Source organism: Odocoileus virginianus, chromosome 25 (assembly GCF_023699985.2).
Source record: "Odocoileus virginianus isolate 20LAN1187 ecotype Illinois chromosome 25, Ovbor_1.2, whole genome shotgun sequence".
NCBI classification, from domain to species: domain Eukaryota; kingdom Metazoa; phylum Chordata; class Mammalia; order Artiodactyla; family Cervidae; genus Odocoileus; species Odocoileus virginianus.
The window spans coordinates 10,031,654-10,049,677 of NC_069698.1; the positions used below are offsets into that span (position 1 = coordinate 10,031,654).

The following is an 18,024-nucleotide window of genomic DNA, read 5'->3' on the forward strand; positions in this document are numbered from 1 at the left end:
AAAGATCCAAATGTTCACTTGAGCTAACAAATAAAACATTCTGAAAATATGTACTGTTTCCTGTTTTATGATACCAAATAGATCAAACAAAAAGGGACCGGAGACCAGTTAATCTTACCGCTTTCTGGGACTACCTGGCCATCTGGAATGGGGCTGGAATGCTCTGGCACAAGGGATGCCCTTGATTCAACAGGAGACGACTCTTCATTGTGGCTCTGGTTCATTAACTGCCTCTGGTGAAATCTAAAATCAGAATACCTCATGTGATTTAACAGATCAAAAAGGAAAGCTTCTCTGCTTCCTTTAACGGTTCGACAGGAAAAACAATGTCAAGAAGGGAGAAGTTTACAAGGTTTTCAAAGTACATACCTTTAATGACCTTGAAATTACAAAGTCTCATGGGTAGAAAGTGTTAAGCAATTTATTTTTAAATCATATAGTCAGACACCATCATAAGCATACACACACACACACACACAAAGCTTCAAAGACAGGATCTTTGATGAAAGAAGCGACCACTAAAAACGCTTCTAGCTATATAACGTTAGTGTTTTTTTTTAAGGTTTTTCTAAGAGTTCTAGTTATCATTTATTTTTGGCCGCACTGGGGCTTCGTTGCTGCACACGGGCGTTCTCTGGCCGTGCTGAGCGGGGGCCACTCTCCGCCCTGGGGCGCAGGCCGCTCGCTGCACGGGGCCTCTCCGGCTGCAGGGCTCGGGCTCAGCAGCGGGGGTGCACACGCTCAGCGGCTCCACCGCATGTGCCATCTCCCGGGCCCAGGAATCAGACCTGTGTCTCCTGCATTGCCAGGCGGATACTTAACCACCGGACCACCAGGGAAGTCTCTACAACGAGAGTGTGGGTGTGGGAAACACCCACACTAAAAGAACAAGTGAAGTTATCTTAAATCCCAGGCTGCCAGGCTGCTAGGCTCTCCCCTACTCAGGAAATGACTAGCAAGCTATGCAGCTACTGGGGAGGAAACCAGATGGCACTGCATGGTTTGGCTCTTCTGCAGGACCGCTGCAGTGACCAGGGCCCCCGGGATCCAGAAACGCGGCTGCAGCACTCGCTCCAATCCTACTAACTCTGCAGGGAAGTCTCATCAGCTGCTCCGGATAAACGTGCTTACCTCTGCTTGCTCAGAATCTTCTCTAGCTTGGCATCCTCTGCAGTTTGAAGGCCCAGTGTAGAAGTGAGAGGACAGACTGTAGCCAGATACTGGACAAGCTGGATGTGCTGGCCAGGCCGATACGCTCGCCCCTTGCCTTGACTATACAGCCATTCAGCTTTTAAACTGGAATTGGGGGACAGAAAGAAGAAGGGCTGGCACTGGGGTAGACAAGATACATTTTCAAGCAATAATGATCTAACTTCTTAATTTGCCTTTCCACCATCACTAGATGTTTTTCATGAATAACATTCAAGTTAAAAAGAAAAATTATCCTCTGCTTCACTCTCCTTACTCCTGTAATGTTTTAAACGTTCTTTCTTGCTTAGGGGCACTTACAATGATTTGAACTAATGGTTCCAAATATTTTTAAATTACATTCAAAGAAGCAATAACTATTCCCTCCATTCACTGTCAAACTGAAGTACCTAAATACATAAATTGTGTTTAAATCCATTAGTTCATAATGATAGTTTTTTAAAAGCCAACTGGTCACAGTTGAAGGATGCTGTGAGCTACCATCCTATTATTTTTAAAAACTGATAAAGGGGGAGAATTAAATATTACTAATTCCATCTTTCCTATACAAACTAAATCAATGAGTAACCAAATACTTACTTCACAGAAGTATTCCAGCTTATTTAAAAATGAATGATAGAATTAAAATTTCACCATTTTGCAACTCTCAATGGATTTACGCATTGATCATTAATAGATACTCATAAGAGATAACCAGATACCATGTGCCTCGCAACAGGACCCAAAAATTTGTCCTCGACCCCACAAAAATCTGATCAAACCTCCACCTCCAACTTCCGATTTACAGAAAACACAAAAGGGAAGAGTATGTCAAAGCACGTGGGGACGCAGCAAATGGCAAAATAAGTAGAGTAGGAAACTCTGTAGGACAAATAACCTGATTTATTCATTAACCAAAAAGAGAAAAGAAAGCAAAGCAAAGAGACAGGGGGCCCATAGGGAGATCTGAAAGCATCGTCTCGGACGTCTAGCCAAGCTGAACTTTCAAATGACTCCAGCCCTGACTGTGATCACACCACAGACCCCAAGGGAGAACGACCAAATCAGCACAGCCAAGCCATGCAGCATGCAATAAACAGTAAACTTTTAAGATACTGAAAAAGAGAGCAAGAAAGAAATATTTTAAATACATCAAGCAATTACAATGTATGGCCTTATTTGGAACCAGTTTCCAAAATTCTATTTAAAAACTGCATTTATGAGGACTAACTGTAAGCACTTAATATTTGGTGTTATTAAGGAATTATTGTTAAATTTTTTGGGATGTGATAACCCTACTGTAGTTATTTCTTTACAGACTGACACTGCCCAAATGTCCCACATAGCTCCCAAATTGGAGTGATTGTGAATAAGGCTGGAGTGATTATGTTTGGAGTGATTATGAATAAGGCTGCTATGAACAAGCTTACGCATTTTTTTCAGCACACATAAGCTCCTATTTCTCTAGGGTATATAGCAGAGTCAAACTGTTGAGTCATAGGGTATTTATACGTTTAAATTCAGTAAATACTGTTAGTTTATCAAAGTGGCTGCATGATTTATACTTCTAGAACAGTTAATGAGAGTGCCAATTGCTCTACATATTCATCAAAACTAAACATATTGCTCTTCTAATTTTAGCTACTCTGGCAGGAGCTCCATAATAACAAGGAAAAAAAATAATCTTTCTAAATTATCAAAAAGTCACTATAGTGGGGAGGGGAGTTATGATGAGTGGGACAAAGAAGCCTTTTGCTGTGCTGGTTACATTCTAGTCTTCTTTTCAATGGTGATTATACAGATATTCTAAAATATTACATTTAAACTATTTCTAAATTACATGCTATCACAACAAACTGGAAAATTCTTAAAGAGACGGGAATACCAGACCACCTGACATGCCTCCTGAGAAATCTGCATGCAGGTCAGGAAGCAACACTTAGAACTGGACATGGAACAACAGACTGGCTCCAAATAGAGAAAGGAGTACGTCAAGGCTGTGTATCGTCACCCTGCTTATTTAACTTATATGCAGAGTACATCATGAGAAATGCTGGGCTGGATGAAGCACAAGCTGGAATCAAGACTGCCTGGAGAATTATCAATAAACTCAGATAGGCAGATGACACCACCCTTATGGCAGAAAGTGAAGAAGAACTAAAGAACCTCTTGATGAAAGTGAAAGAGGAGAGTGAAAAAATTGGCTTAAAGCTCAACATTCAGAAAACGAAGATCACGGCATCTGGTCCCATCACTTCATGGCAAATAGATGGGGAAACAGTGGAAACAGTGGCTGACTTTATTTTTCTGGGCTCCAAAATTGCTGCAGATGGTGACTGCAGCCATGAAATTAAAAGACACTTGTTCCTTGGAAGAAAAGTTATGACCAACCTAGATAGCATATTAAAAAGCAGAGACAAAAAAAATACAAAATAAAAAGTAAAAAAAATAAAAAGCAGAGACATTACTTTGCCAACAAAGGTCCATCTAGTCAAAGCTATGGCTTTTCCAGTAGTCATGTATGGATGTGAGAGTTGGACTATAAAGAAAGCTGAGCGCTGAAGAATTGATGCTTTTGAACTCTGGTGTTGGAAAAAGACTCTTATTTTTTTTTTTCCATGTATTTTTATTAGTTGGAGGCTAATTACTTTACATCATTACAGTAGTTTTTGTCATACATTGAAATGAATTAGCCATGGATTTATATGTATTCCCCATCCCGGTCCCCCCTCCCACCTCCCTCTCCACCCGATCCCTCTGGGTCTTCCCAGTGCACCAGGCCCGAGTGGAAAAAGACTCTTGAGAGTCCCTTGGACAGCAAGGAGAACAAACCAGTCAATCCTAAAGAAAATCAGTTCTGAATATTCATTGGAAGCTGAAGCTCCAATACTCTGGCCACCTGATGTGAAGAACTGACTCATTTGAAAAGACCCTGATGCTGGGAAAGCATCCTTATCCTTAATCCTCAATCCTTATCCTTAATCCTCAATCTTTAATCCTCAGGGCATACTTGAAAGTTAGGTACCAGATTTTACAGATGAGAAAACTAAAGATCAAAGAAGTTAAGGCACTTGCCCAGGCCACACAGCTAACAGGTGTTAGGGAAAGATGCGAAGCCTTCTCTTGTCTCTCCTGACCAGGTCTCATTTCTCCTCCCAGGTCTCTTTTTATGCCAAACCCTTATCTCGGCCCATCTCACCGTGGTACTTCCCACATATGAAAATGTTACCAGTCCTATTCCCCTAGAAAAATCTGGTAACGTCTTTCTCTTAAAAGAAAATCCAAGTAAATCCATATTCCAGCTCTAGAATTAACCAAGTTTGAAACAAAACAAGGTGTTTCTGTGCACAAAGCAGCAGTCCCTCCAGGAAAAATGAACAGCCACACTTGTTTGCAGGCAAACTAGAGCTGACATACATCAGCCGTCCCCAGCACCTCCACGGTGTAGCTCCTGCCTGCCATTCCTCACTGCCCCCACCCTGTTCACAACGAGATGAAAACAGAAGGGAGAAAGACAAGGAAAATCCTGTCAGTATCTACCACTCCTCCTCCCATCAGAAACCCCGCCAAGTGACTATCAGTCTCTGCAACAGGACAATATGGTGAGGAAGAGTATGACGTGTGTTGAGCCCATGAATGCACATACGTACGCAGTGAAAAGAGGAGGTGGAAGGAGGCAGTGATGAGGGTAAAGTTATCTCAATTCTCACTATCCTAACTCCACGGCTTCTTGTCTACAACCTTGATCCTCACCTCCCTAAAGCTCTGATCCCACTGGTCATGTGCCAGCTTCAGAAACCCCATCATGCAGGGGTCCCAGTTCTGAGCTGAAGAAATCATTAATGATCTAAAGAAAGGGGATTCCCACTTTTGTTGCTTCATAGCTAGAAGGTGAGCACCAATCAGTATGTCTGCTACCAGCTCCAAATTGGAACTCTGCATGCATTTTCCCACAGTCACTTTCATAAAGAGTAGTTGGGTCCAAAGGTGTTATTAATAGTGCCTTTACAATATGATGGATGCAAGTTTTTGTGGGGCTGATCTAAAATCCTACACAGCACCCATAACATGGTTTCTATACAGAAATGCTCCAAGCCCCAAACAACTGAATAACAAAAGAATCTTTAGAACTCAATTTGTTGTATGTGGGGCATGAAATTAAACTCACTAGACCCAACCTCTAAGACTGATATTTATTATCCTTTTTTAGAAAAGCTAGAAAATCCTACATGAACAGCACAGAGTCTACTATATAACTGCACTAATGACTAATTTCTAAATTCATATTTCCAGCAATATTCAGCTTCTTAATTTGTAGTAAGCTAGAAATGAGCTTTTCAGCTAGTTCCCATGATAAATGTGACATTAAAGGGGTCACGCTCACCTTTCCTTCTGAGAAATCACATATCCATCTAGGACTCGGAGGCTTAGGCACCAGCTGACGATGTATGGCCGATAGTCAAACCCTGGGATGGAAGGTGTTGCCATCACACATGGATTGTTCATGATTGACAACTGTTCCAGTTCAGTTAAGGATGCCAGAAAAGAGACCTGCAACAAAGGACATCTTTGTTGAATGAAATGGACTACTCAGTGGCAAGCACAGGGCTTCCGCTGATTACACATCTCTGGCAGTTCGAGAATGCAACAATTTCCCTTTTGTTTTGAAAAGTGACAAGTAACACTCTTATATTATCCACTGACTCCAAAAATTCCAACAATATGGCCATCTGTTCTTGCTGCACAAAGTCCTTTAGAAAGCACTGCTTCCTTGCAAAGAGAACCCTATTTTGAAAACATAATAGAAGCCAGAAAAAGGTACAGAGTATGCCTTATTAACCCCTTTAATGTAGATGTCCCTCCACCAACAATCACTTCCCAGTGGAGTGAAGAGCGCAGCATTACAAATGAAATTAAGCCTTAATAACCTACTGACATTAAATAAAAGTGGAAAGAAAAATAATGGTCTTCTGGAGCCAAGTGTTTCATCCTGATAGCAGTTTTCTCCAAGATGCTCATCTAAAGTGAGCTCACCACCTTTTCCTGCATCTCTCCTGAGTTTCCAGCTCCCGGGATCCCATAAGATACCCTCAAATTTTACCTCATTTAAGTCCCGGATTTCATTTTCCGCCAAAGAAAGTATAGCAAGACATCTGGGTAGATAAGCAGGTGCCATTCTAAGAGAGGTGATGATATTTCCATGTAAAAGCAGGGTCTTGAAAGTAAAAAAGTAATGAATTACAAATGGAAATAGACAACTGGTTTATTTTGATAAAGTCAAAATTATGTATACAAAAGGAAAGTGATTTTATTATAACTTCTCATCACACATAAATCAAAGACTGTTAATGCTAGAAGGGTCCTAGATGGCCATTTGGTCCAACTCTCTTTTCACATCCTTATTCTAAGTTCAAGAAAGTTTAAAGATTTGCCAAAGAACATATGCTTCGTTTAGCAAAAGGTATGTTGCAAGTTATTTAAACTTGAGCAACTTTCAACATACTTGTTCATTTCCTTTTAAAACATCAAAATAGAGGGTGAGAAAAGTGAAAGAAAACATTCGTTGAAACAAAAAGCTCCAGGGAATTCCCTGGTGGTCCTGTGGTTAGGACTCTGTGCTTCCACTGCAGAGGGTACAGGTTCCACGCCTGGTTACGGAAATAAGATATCGTGCTTGCCACCAAAACAACAACAAAAAGAGAAACAATCAGGTAGAAAGCAAATTTTCCACAAGCGAGAGAAAGCCAGAAACTATGATTTGCAACTATAGTCTCTTGAGGAAGGTAGAATGTACTTGATAAACCTGACTCAAATTCAAATTAAGACAGCAGCAATGAAAAATAAACTGAAGACTCTCAACACCAGGATTCTGATAAAGTAATCATGCCTCCATTCCAGGAAAAAACAACAGCAACAAAACTTTCAATCATCTTTAGTTCATTTGAGCTCTCTCAGTATCTGACTACATCAAATTGTTTAGAGCAATTGTTGCTAAAAATGATTTCTGCTAAAAAAAAAAAATGGCAAAAGTTGAGCTAATAACACTATTTCTGAGGCTTAATGAATTCATCTCATGCTAATTATATCCAACGGAGTAAAAATATGGAAACAGCCTACTCATGTTTTATGAAGCTGTTGATTCCGACTGTTACATATTTATTTTACTGCATTCCCCTCCATAAAAAGTGCAATAGGCTATAATTTCCTAAAGTGAGGTTAGATTTTGATAACTTAACAATTTCTACCACTAAAAGGAAATAGCAGTCTTCAGTGTTAAAGAGGAATGATTACTCTCAACCCCACCAACATGTTATGCACTATGGATGCTACACAACTAAAGCTACTAATGTTGATGGACTAGGCATGAAGGGAATTTCATCATGTTTGTTGAACAGTAAATAAGCATTATTACTACAATGACCAGTGTCAGTTAAAGTAAATCAGTAATAGAAATTAACAACACAAAGTTTCATACTTAATTTCTGGTACACTAATAGAATTTTTATCATAATGAACACAATTTATTCTTGCAGATCTATATACAGATCAATTAAGTCACTTTCTCTTGGTACTTTAGTATAAAACTTCAGAAATGACATAGAAAACACACTTACCTTCAGTGATACCAATTTAGACAGATCACCTATCTGGGGTATGTTATTGTCTGATAAATCGAGATGTTGTAGAGACGTGCAGGTATTGATTTGTTCCATGGCCTATGACAAGAAAAGGAAATTTATTTCATGCACACAAAATCAAAAAATGAAAGTCTTCCCTACTTCCTTGTAGCTGACCCTCTTCCTTCTTTCTTATTGTCAGAAGCAGAGGAGCAGGGCTTAGCAAGAGAAAGACAAGGCAGTGACAGCAGAATTCTGTCATAGAGCAAGTTCCTACCTCCATTACCCCTCTAGAGCAGGGGATCCTATCATGCCAGATTCTTACAGCTTAAAGAAACAGGGATGACACATGACCGCTGATATAGCATAGAGTTTACAAGTTAACGCTGGGGCTAAACTGCCTGGATTCAAACCCTGGCTCAGCAACTTCTTGACTGTGTGAGCTTAGGCAAGTTACTTCTCTGTACTTCAGCTTCTTCATCTATATAGTACTCATAAAGATTGTACCTACTTTATAGGTTGTCATGAGTGACTTAAAACAGTGAAGGTGGTTAGAAGGGCAAACCTTACATGCTTGATGGTCAGTTCTCTTCATTAAATACCGTTCCCTTGTCTACAATATCAAAAAATAAGACACAGAAAACAAAAAATACAAAGAAAAAAAAAAAAGACACAGAAATACTGATTAACTTACCCAAAATGATAGAGTTACTAAGTGGTGGAAGCAGGACCAGAATTGAGAGCTCCTGACTTTTAAAACAGTATATTCTTCACTGTACCATTAAACATGCACACAGAGCTTAATTCTGCATGAATTTTCAAAATGAAATTTTTTTTTTTTTTTTAGTTTATGGTAACTGAAATTGTCTCTGGGGAATGGGAGTCGATACTCTCATTTTGTATTCTATTGAATTCTCTACTGCTTAAATTCCTTTTTCATAGCAAATACTTTTGTGAAGTTAAAAAAAAAACTACTAAAAAAAAAAAAAAAGAAAGAAAGAAAGAATTCACCTTGAGATTATTTCCTGCCAAATTCAGCCATTCCAAATGAACAAGTTCCTTTAGGCCTTCCACATAGCCAATGCTATTATGAGGCAAATTTAACACCCTGAGTTGGGTCAGTTTGGCCACACCCATCATCCGCACCAGCCTATTATTAGCCACTGACAACTGAGGAAAGAAAACATCATTATTCTTTGGAGTAAAATATAAATATTACTTTCACATTAGGGTGGTTAAAAAGATTCGTTTATATGGTCAAACATTCCCAAATATATAAATGCAGCTTGTACTTTTCACATATACTGTCTAAATATTCTGCAGTGTAACTATTAATGCTGTCACTCCTAAGCAATAGAAAATACAGATAAAGTTGAACAATCCCACACCTCCTCCAAGTACTAGACGAAAATATCTTCAACACAGCAACTACTTGAGAATGTAAACTCCACAACAATGGAGTCCTTACACTGTCTCCATCAAAATCTAGAACAATGTCAGACACATAAGAAGGGTCCAATAAACGATGAAAGAACGAATGAATCAACTCTTTACCTCCACCATGTTTAACATAGAACGTTATGTTATTTAGCCAACATAAAATGTTTTCTTTTTTAACAAATGCTCTTTGTATAGTCTACTTTAAAGGTGGCAAAAATATGTTAATCTTCTGGAGAAATTTAATAGTCATCCCTGCAAAAATTAATGTTTAAATTTTTTACTAAATTATTTTATTTTTAAATTTATTGTAGCTATTAATTCTTTTTAAGGCAATACCTACTACTTTCTAGGCTTACAGAGTTACATTTGTTATCTTACTGCTTTATTTTGTATAATAATAAACTGGTCTTATATAACTATTTCCCCCACATAGCAATACCTACCTGTACTAATCGTTTGCATTTCTCAAGATTTTCCAATTTAATAATCTGATTTTTATCCAGAATCAAAGTATGAATATCAGCTTCACAGGGTAAGTTTGGGCCTAATTTCTGTAGCCCCTGCCCTGACCAATTGACCACTGACCCTTGAAGAGAGAAGGGGAATTATTAGAAAACACAAATACAACACTGAGCACAGAGATAACAGCATACTCATAAAATCTTAAACATTCAGAATTAGAAGACACTACGGCAAAATAAACATCAAGATTTTAAAACTAAAGCAATCAATTTTTAAGTGACTACAGAATGAAATTATTCACTTTCCCTTAGAAGTGAATTATGCCTAGATTTGCAATATTCACGTATGGATGTGAGAGTTGGACCATAAAGAAGATGGAGCACCAAAGAATTGATGCTTTTGAACTGTGGTGCTGGAGAAGACTCTTGAGAGTCCCTTGGACTGCAAAGAGATCAAACCAAAGAGATCAAACTAAAGGAAATCAGTCCTGAATATTCACTGGAAGGACTGATGCTGAAGCTGAAATTCCAATACTTTAGCCACCTGATGGGAAGAACTGACTCTTGGAAAAGACCCTGATGCTGGGAAAGACTGAAGGCAGGAGCAGGGGAGGACAGAGGATGAGATGGTCGGATGCCATCATCGACTCAATGGACATGAGTTTGTGCAAGCTCTGGGAGATGGTGAAGGACAGGGAGGCCTGGCGTGCTGCAGTCCATGGGGTCACAAAGAGAGGGACACAACTGAGCAAGTGAAGAATAACAACTCAAGTTTCCATGATATTAAATACTCTGGGCTTCTTCACATTTAAATGTGAACTATTATTCCATATTTTATGCCTAAGTAACAACAGAATTTTTTTAGATGTAACTAATCTTTTGATAGAGATCAACTTGCATAAAATCTAACTACCAGTATACCATAAAGTGTCCAAACTATTTTTAAAATCAAAGTGTAGTTATGTTGATTTATCTACAAGATGGGACTAATATACCTACTTTATTACATTGATATGGAGATGAAAATCGAAACCCTATGAACAGCATTTAATCCCATTCCAATAACATGATTTGGTATACTTAACAGACGTTCAAATTCTGGCTCCACTAAACACGGTGGTTTATTGGGCAAGTTATTGATCTCTTTGGGGCTCACTTTTCTACTCTCTAAGATAAGAATGATAATAGTACCTGCCTTATAATGTTGTTATAGAGAAAATGAGATAATGTTTAAAAAAAAAAAAAGGACACTCAGAACATAATCTGGCTCATATAAAAAGTGCTCTATAAATGTTAACTGCTATTATCATCAGTACATTCACTGCCTCGGTGGGCTGGGGAGGTGGAGTTTAAGAGTAGCAGATATCGGGGGGAGGAGAGGCCAGACAAACTGCCAATTTCAAATTTCTACCCAGATTAAGATTACTGTGGGAAATAATTATGCAAGATAGCTCTCCTGGAGGATATCAACGTTTTTTCATTGTCTAAAGGCTTCTAGCATTTGGGAGGACAGGTGGTCATTGCATTTAAGAGTTTGATGAAAGCTGTATACCGTCCCAGGAAAATGCAGAGCCTCTGCACACAATTCAAAGGGATCGAAACACCTCTTCGACCCTCTCTCCCACATAATGAGCCAGATCTAAGCGGTGGAAAAGGGCCTCGACCCCCCGCCCTGCCTGCGACCCAGAGCTTCCGAGCTGTAACCAAAACAAAGGAGCTCCGCTCACACAGCACCCACGGAAGCACCCACGGCCCGCGCTCCGCTGGCCAGCGCCCAAACCAGATCCCAGAATCCCGTCTGCATAACAAGGGATGGTGAGCTGTGGGCTCTGAATAACCCCCAGATTTTATCTCGGCCATTGGGACACTTCCAAGAAAGGGTCCAACGTCAATCTAGGGAACTGTGTTAGATAGAGGGCTTCTTAAAAGTTCTAGGAACTGAGAGAAAGGGGGAGATCCTACAGTTTTCACCTGGGTACCCAGAACTCAACGTAAACATCCCAGAACGGTCACCGCAGCCAGAAACCCGCAGACCAGGTATCCTCAGGAGCGCGGGAGCCGCGGCGCCGGCAGCGCTAAGGTCTCTGGGGCTTGTAGTCCCGTGCTTGGACCGCGCCGCGACGCCGCAGAGCGAGGCAGCGCCTAAGGGACTACAACTCCCAGAGGGCAGCGCGCCTCCGCGACGCCCGCAACGCTGCATCAAAAGAACTGGTCCAGAACTGAACCCATTAAACCTAGTCTTCTTCTCGCCACCCGGCAACTATTTAATTCAGTTCTTTGGAGTAAACCTTGGCACCCAAGGATGGGGATCGCCTTACCTTCTCCAGGAGGCAAAGCCGCGGCGGCACGCGCCGCCGCCATACTTCCCGCTTGCTGATAATACCAGGCAACCGTCCTCCGGCTGCTCGGTGGAGCTAGTGATCGCGAGGAGCGAGCTTGAGACTACAGCTCCCAGGATGCACGGCACCCAAACGGCCCAATTGGCTGCCTGCAACTAACGATGCGAAACCCGGGTTAGAATCTGAGCCGCAGTGAGTTTGGGAGACTGGTCAACTCCCTAATTTGGCAGAGAGGCAAACTATTGTTAAAAGATCATTTCACTCTCTTTTCTAGATGTTTTCGAAATTTGACACTTTTATCATCGGAATGATTATAAGGTCCCTACTCAACGCAGACCGAATTTGAGGACTTATTGCTAGAAGTCTAGCAATGGGGGGGGGGGGGGGGGGGGGTAGGGGAGGTGCTGCCCCCTTCATTGACATTCCTGAATAAATTCAAAGTGTTCAACGCTGCTGATAGTCAAAATCGACACATCTTATTTGAAAATTTAGTTAAATCATGTTTGGATAGAAGCTTCTATGCACTATCAAATATTTAAGTAGTTCTTGAATAGTTAACAGAACTTTAGATCTAGAATTGTATTTAATAGTATTGAGTGAGTGAGTGTGAAGTCACTTAGTCGTGTCCGACTCTTTGTGACCCCATGGACTGTAGCCCACCAGGCTCCTCTGTCCATGGAATTGTTTTAGGCAAGAGTACTGGAGTGGGTTGCCATTCCCTTCTCCAGGGGATCTTCCCGACTCAGAGATTGAACCTGGGTCTCTGGCATTGTAGGCAGATGCTTTACCATCTGAGCCACCATGGAAGCCCGTTTTAATAAGTATAAAACCCAGAATTTTTCCAAGCAGTATACAAAAGAAGTTTACAGTACAGTCTCCAAACTAAAAAAATTACACCGCCTTACAGTAGGGGAGTAGGCTTACACTTTTGATATGACTATTAACATGCTAACTAGTGTGACTGTAATTATGAACTCAATAAGCTTTCAGGGAATGGAGAAAGAAACAGAAACTATAATCTTCAGAGAAGACTTGAAGGAGGAAGTGAAACGGAGCTAAGGCTTAAAAGATGGGTAGACTCTAAACAGTGCTGAAGTAGAAGATGAAAAGACAGCAGACTGCAGGTGGAGGCAGGTGGTAATGAAGCTAATCTGATAGCACCCGACAATGTGGCGCTTCCAATTTCCACTGCCCACTCCTTCACCCCCTCTTGCAATCTTTATTCTGAATTTAGTCTTTCTGAGATAGCCGTGTCCAACATCTCTGATAATTTCTGTTTGAAAAAAACCCCCGTCACTCATGCTTCTAGGTTTCCAGGCAATTGACTCTGTGAGCATTCCCTCCTTCCTGAATCCTCCTTCTCTCTGATTACAGCTGCTTTAACTTAAAATAAATAAAATAAACCCTGTTTCCCACTGTGTTAGTCTGAAGACAAATTTCCTAGCTCTCAAGAGGGAATTAAGACTAGGAATTTTTTTCCTTCTAATCAAGAACCCCCTTATGTAGAAAGCACAGTCTTACGATACACGTATAAGAAAAATGTAAGCCTGAATTCTTTCTCCTACTAACCTTTGTTCCCTGGAACAGTTGGTGAAGTCTGAGGCAAGTCTTTAGGGAGGGAACGAGAAAGGGTTTACAGTTCTCTCCAACTTTGCAGGGTAATGACTTGGGAGGGGGTTCCTGGAAGCCCAGAAGGTACTTGAGGACTGCAGGTTTCTGCTCGTTTACAGAAATAGCAGAACCAGAGTTTTGTTTGGTTTTTCTGACCTGGTTTCCTGAGAAAACGGCCAAAGAACTCACTTCATGGGGTTAACTGAGTATAGTCCTAGGTCTTAAAGAGAGTGGCCATAGTCCCTAGGCATAGTCTCACATGCCCAAGTGAACCAGCAACACTTTATAATCATACCACAGACACTTTTGTACTTCAGCCTTTGGATCCAAAATCAAATTGCTACACTTTAACTAAATTGCTTCATTTCGTGTATTCCTTAAACCCTGCACTGCATTCTCCAAGCAATTTGGAGAATTCTACTGAACAACACCATGAACTTCCCAACAAGGCAGATTTTTTTGGCTGGCCCAGGCCCCACAGGAAAGACTTTCCCTCCTATTAGCGCAATGTACTTGATCTCTGCAACAGCTGATTGCCTTGACTCATCTTCCCCATCTCTCATTCATCTGCCCATTGTTACTAGCATGATCTAAGTAAAACAGCACCTTTTATCATATTAATCCCCTCCTCAAAAACTTCCCTCTCGAAATGTAACTTTCTAGGACAACCATAACCTGGCCTGACCCTACTTCCCACTAGTCATGCCACTGGTTTTCACTTGGTGCTTTTGATTGAGGGACTGGCAAAATGAAACTTGTGTTTCAGAAAGGTTAAAATGCTCATATGACAAAGATGAATTGAAAGGCAGAGCAGTGGTAGGAAGGAGACTGTTGGAATCGTAGATGGTAACCTTCTCCAGAGTAGTTTCAGGAGAGTATTATGTACAAGTTTAGATAACACAAAGTTAAGAGACTAGGCAGACAGAAAACTAGAACAACATTTTGGATAGTGCCATTTCTCTTGACAAACAAAAGAGATTTTCTAATTAGGGTGAGAACTTATATTTGAAAGAAGTAAGTATAATAACTTCAAAGTTTTAAAACTAAGATGTTATTAATTTAAAGAATTTTGACACTAAAAATTTTGAAAATGTGCCTTTTTTACAATAAAAAGCTTTTTGTCTGATTTATGTTTTTTTATGTGATTTTTTGTGATTTATGTGAAGGTTTGTTGTTCAGTCGCTCAGTTGTGTCTGACTCTTTGTGACCCCATGGACTGCAGCACGCCAGATTTCCCTGGCCTTTACTATCTCCTGGAGCTTGCTCAATCTCATGTCCATTGAGTCGGTGATGCCATCCAACCATCTCATCCTCTGTCATCCCCTCTCTTCCTGCCTTCAATCCTTCCCAGCATCAGGGTCTTTTCCTATGCAAAGAGTCAGCTCTTTGCATCAGGTGGCCAAAGTCCTGGAGCTTCAGCTTCAGCATCAGTCCTTCCACAGAGTATTCAGGGTTAATTTCCTTTAGGATTGACTGGTTTAATCTCCTGGCAGCTCAAGGGACTCTCAAGAGTCTTCTCCAACACCACAGCTTGAAAGCATCAGTTCTTTAGTGCTCAGCCTTCTTTATGGTCCAACTCTCATATCTGTACATGACTACTGGAAAAACCATAGCTTTAACTATACAGACCTTTGTCAGCAAAGCAGTGACTCTGCTTTTTAATACACTATCTAGGTTTGTCATAGTTTTTCTTCCAAGGCAAACTGCCTTTTAATTTCATGGCTGCAGTTACCATTTGCTGTGATTTTAGAGCCCAAGAAAATAAAGTTTTACTTATCACTTTGTCTCACACTGAATTCTTTATGCAGTGAGACATCAAGAACCTGAGGTTCATTATGTCCTGAGACCAGGTGTGATCTTAGTTAAAAGACCATGGGTTCAAGTCCCAATCTGATTTACACAGTTTCAGAACCAGTGAATGATTGCCAGCTCACCATTCTCCAAAGCAGTGAGATTACAGGAAGGCTATCAGAGCAGTCTTAAAGCATCAGTCCAAAATAGCATGAAATATCAGGGCTAAAATAATGTAGAAGAGTTTGCCATCTGATGAGATACTAAATACTTTTATTCCTCCCATATAACATATCAGCTAAAATCTGAGAAAAAGAAGAGGTAAAAGTATAAATAAATTTCAAAAATAAAGTCACTGTGATATACTTTTCAGGTGCCTTTACCAACTGGGAAGAAGCTGACTTTTCTTGAAAAGAATAATAAACTTAAAAAAAAATTTTTTAAAGAATAATAAAGGAAGACTTGACAGTTTTATTTAATCATCTCTTTTGAAGTGCTTCTAAAAGGCACTGAAGCCTATGTAACTGATTTATCATATTTCCAGTTGAAAATTAAGCAAATGTTTAAATAAAATGTAATTTTAATTTATACTTGGAAGACTAAGGTCTTAAAAGCTCAAAAAGTTCATTTCTCCAAGAGTGGTAGCTTTACTTTCTATCCCTCCCTTCCAACTTAATTCATTTTTTTTTAAGTGGTGTAATTGTTAATTTTATGTCAACTTGGCTGGGCCATAGTGCCCATGATCAGACATTATTTTGGATGCCTTCTGTGAGTGTTTTGGGATAAGATTTTACATTTAAACTGGCAGACTTTAAGTAAAGCACATTGTCCTCCATAATGTGGGTCACCCTCATCCAATCAGCTGAAGATCTAAATATTTACAACAAAGGACTGACCTCCCAGGAACAGCATGGAATTCTCAGGCAGACAGGCTCTGGACTTGAACTGCAACACTGGCTCCTTGCATGGTCTCCAACCTGCCCACCAACCCTGCCGATTTTGTAAACCCTAGCCTTCATTATCATGTGAGCCAGTTCCTTAAAAGAAACCTCTTCCTATATTTGTGCACATGGAGAACCCTGACTAATAAAGGGGAGAGAGAAGTATTCAACTTCCAATTAGATATTAAATACTGAAGTCTTCATTCTGTAATTATATATGAGGGTCCACCTCATTTGGGCTTCCACTGACATCAGCCAGAGATAGGACACATTTGGCCAATTCAGAAAAAAATTTCTCTGAAGAGAAAGAAAATTCAGAGTAACTGTAAATTATGTGTCTCTCATATACAGCATATGCCAGTGTTGCTGATATAAGTGATCTAGCTATAGTAATTATTGGACTAGCTTTCCTACATAGTTGTTTTGAGCTCAGAATGTTGCAAAAGTTTTCAAAAGTTTGCAAAAAAGAACCTCCAAAGGGGTCTAAATATATCTTTAGATGATCTCTTTGTCCTTCCGGATATATTTTCTATTTTAAAACAATGTAGCATGTATCAGCTTTAAAGAAAAAAAAGTTACTGTAAAAATCTCAGAAAATGCAGGCAAGCAAAAAGTAAATATAAAAATCTTCCATAATTCCCCTAACCAGAGATAGTCACTGGTAAGCTGTTAGTGTGTTTCCTTTTAAACTGTTTTTATCCACGGGACTCCCTGCCTCTGTATTTTTTTTTTTAACAAAAATGGATATATATTGTACATGGATTTGGGGCTGGTATTTTCATGTAATATGTTTTATAAATTTCCCTGTGACTTCAGTTCAGTTAAGTTGCTCAGTTGTGTCCCACTCTTTGTGACCCCACGGACTGCAGCATGTGAGGCCTTCCCTGTCCATCACCAACTCCCAGAATTCACCCAAACACATGTCCACTGAGTTGGTGATGCCATCCAACCACCTCATTCTCTGTCATCCCCTTCTCCTCCTGCCTTCAATCTTTCCCAGCATCAGGGTCTTTTCAAACGAGTCAGTTCTTCCCATCAGGTGGCCAAAGTACTGAAGTTTCAGCTTCAGCATCAGTCCTTCCAATGAATATTCAGGACTGATTTCCTTTAGGATGGACTGGTTGGATCTCCTTGCAGTCCAAGGGGCTCTCAAGAGTCTTTTTCCAACACCAGAGTTCAAAAGCATCAATTCTTCGGTGTTCAGCTTTCTTTACAGTCCAACTCTCACACCCATACATGACTACTCGAAAAATGATAGCTTTGATTAAACGGACCTTTGTTGGAAAGTAATGTCTCTGCTTTTTAATATGCTGTCTAGGTTGGTCATAACTTTTCTTCCAAGGAGCAAGCGTCTTTGAATCTCATGGCTGCAATCACCATCTGCTGTGATTTTCAAGCCCAAGAAAATAAAGTCTCTGTCACTGTTTCCATTGTTTCCCCATCTATTTGCCATGAAGTGATGGGACTGGATACTATGATCTTAGTTTTCTGAATGTTGAGCTTTAAGCCAACTTTTTCACTCTCCTCTTTTACCTTCATCAAGAGGCTCTTTAGTTCCTCTTCACTTTCTGCCATAAGGGTGGTGTCATCTGCATATCTGAGGTTGTTGATATTTCTCCTGGCAATCTTGATTCCA

The 18,024-nt window shown here is 40.1% G+C and overlaps 1 protein-coding gene across 1 annotated transcript in view; it reads right to left on the reverse strand.

Moving 5' to 3' along the window:
- CEP97 (centrosomal protein 97) overlaps positions 1-18,024 on the reverse strand; it is a 34,070-nt gene that overhangs the window by 12,173 nt on the left and 3,873 nt on the right. Inside the window, exons 2-9 of the mRNA XM_070454956.1 lie at positions 12,025-12,200; positions 9,689-9,831; positions 8,817-8,975; positions 7,803-7,904; positions 6,290-6,403; positions 5,573-5,739; positions 1,132-1,296; positions 119-243 (exon numbers count right to left, since the gene is read on the reverse strand). Coding sequence (XP_070311057.1) covers positions 119-243; positions 1,132-1,296; positions 5,573-5,739; positions 6,290-6,403; positions 7,803-7,904; positions 8,817-8,975; positions 9,689-9,831; positions 12,025-12,067 — 1,018 coding nt within the window. The 5' untranslated portion in view covers positions 12,068-12,200. The remainder of the gene's footprint in view (positions 1-118; positions 244-1,131; positions 1,297-5,572; positions 5,740-6,289; positions 6,404-7,802; positions 7,905-8,816; positions 8,976-9,688; positions 9,832-12,024; positions 12,201-18,024) is intronic.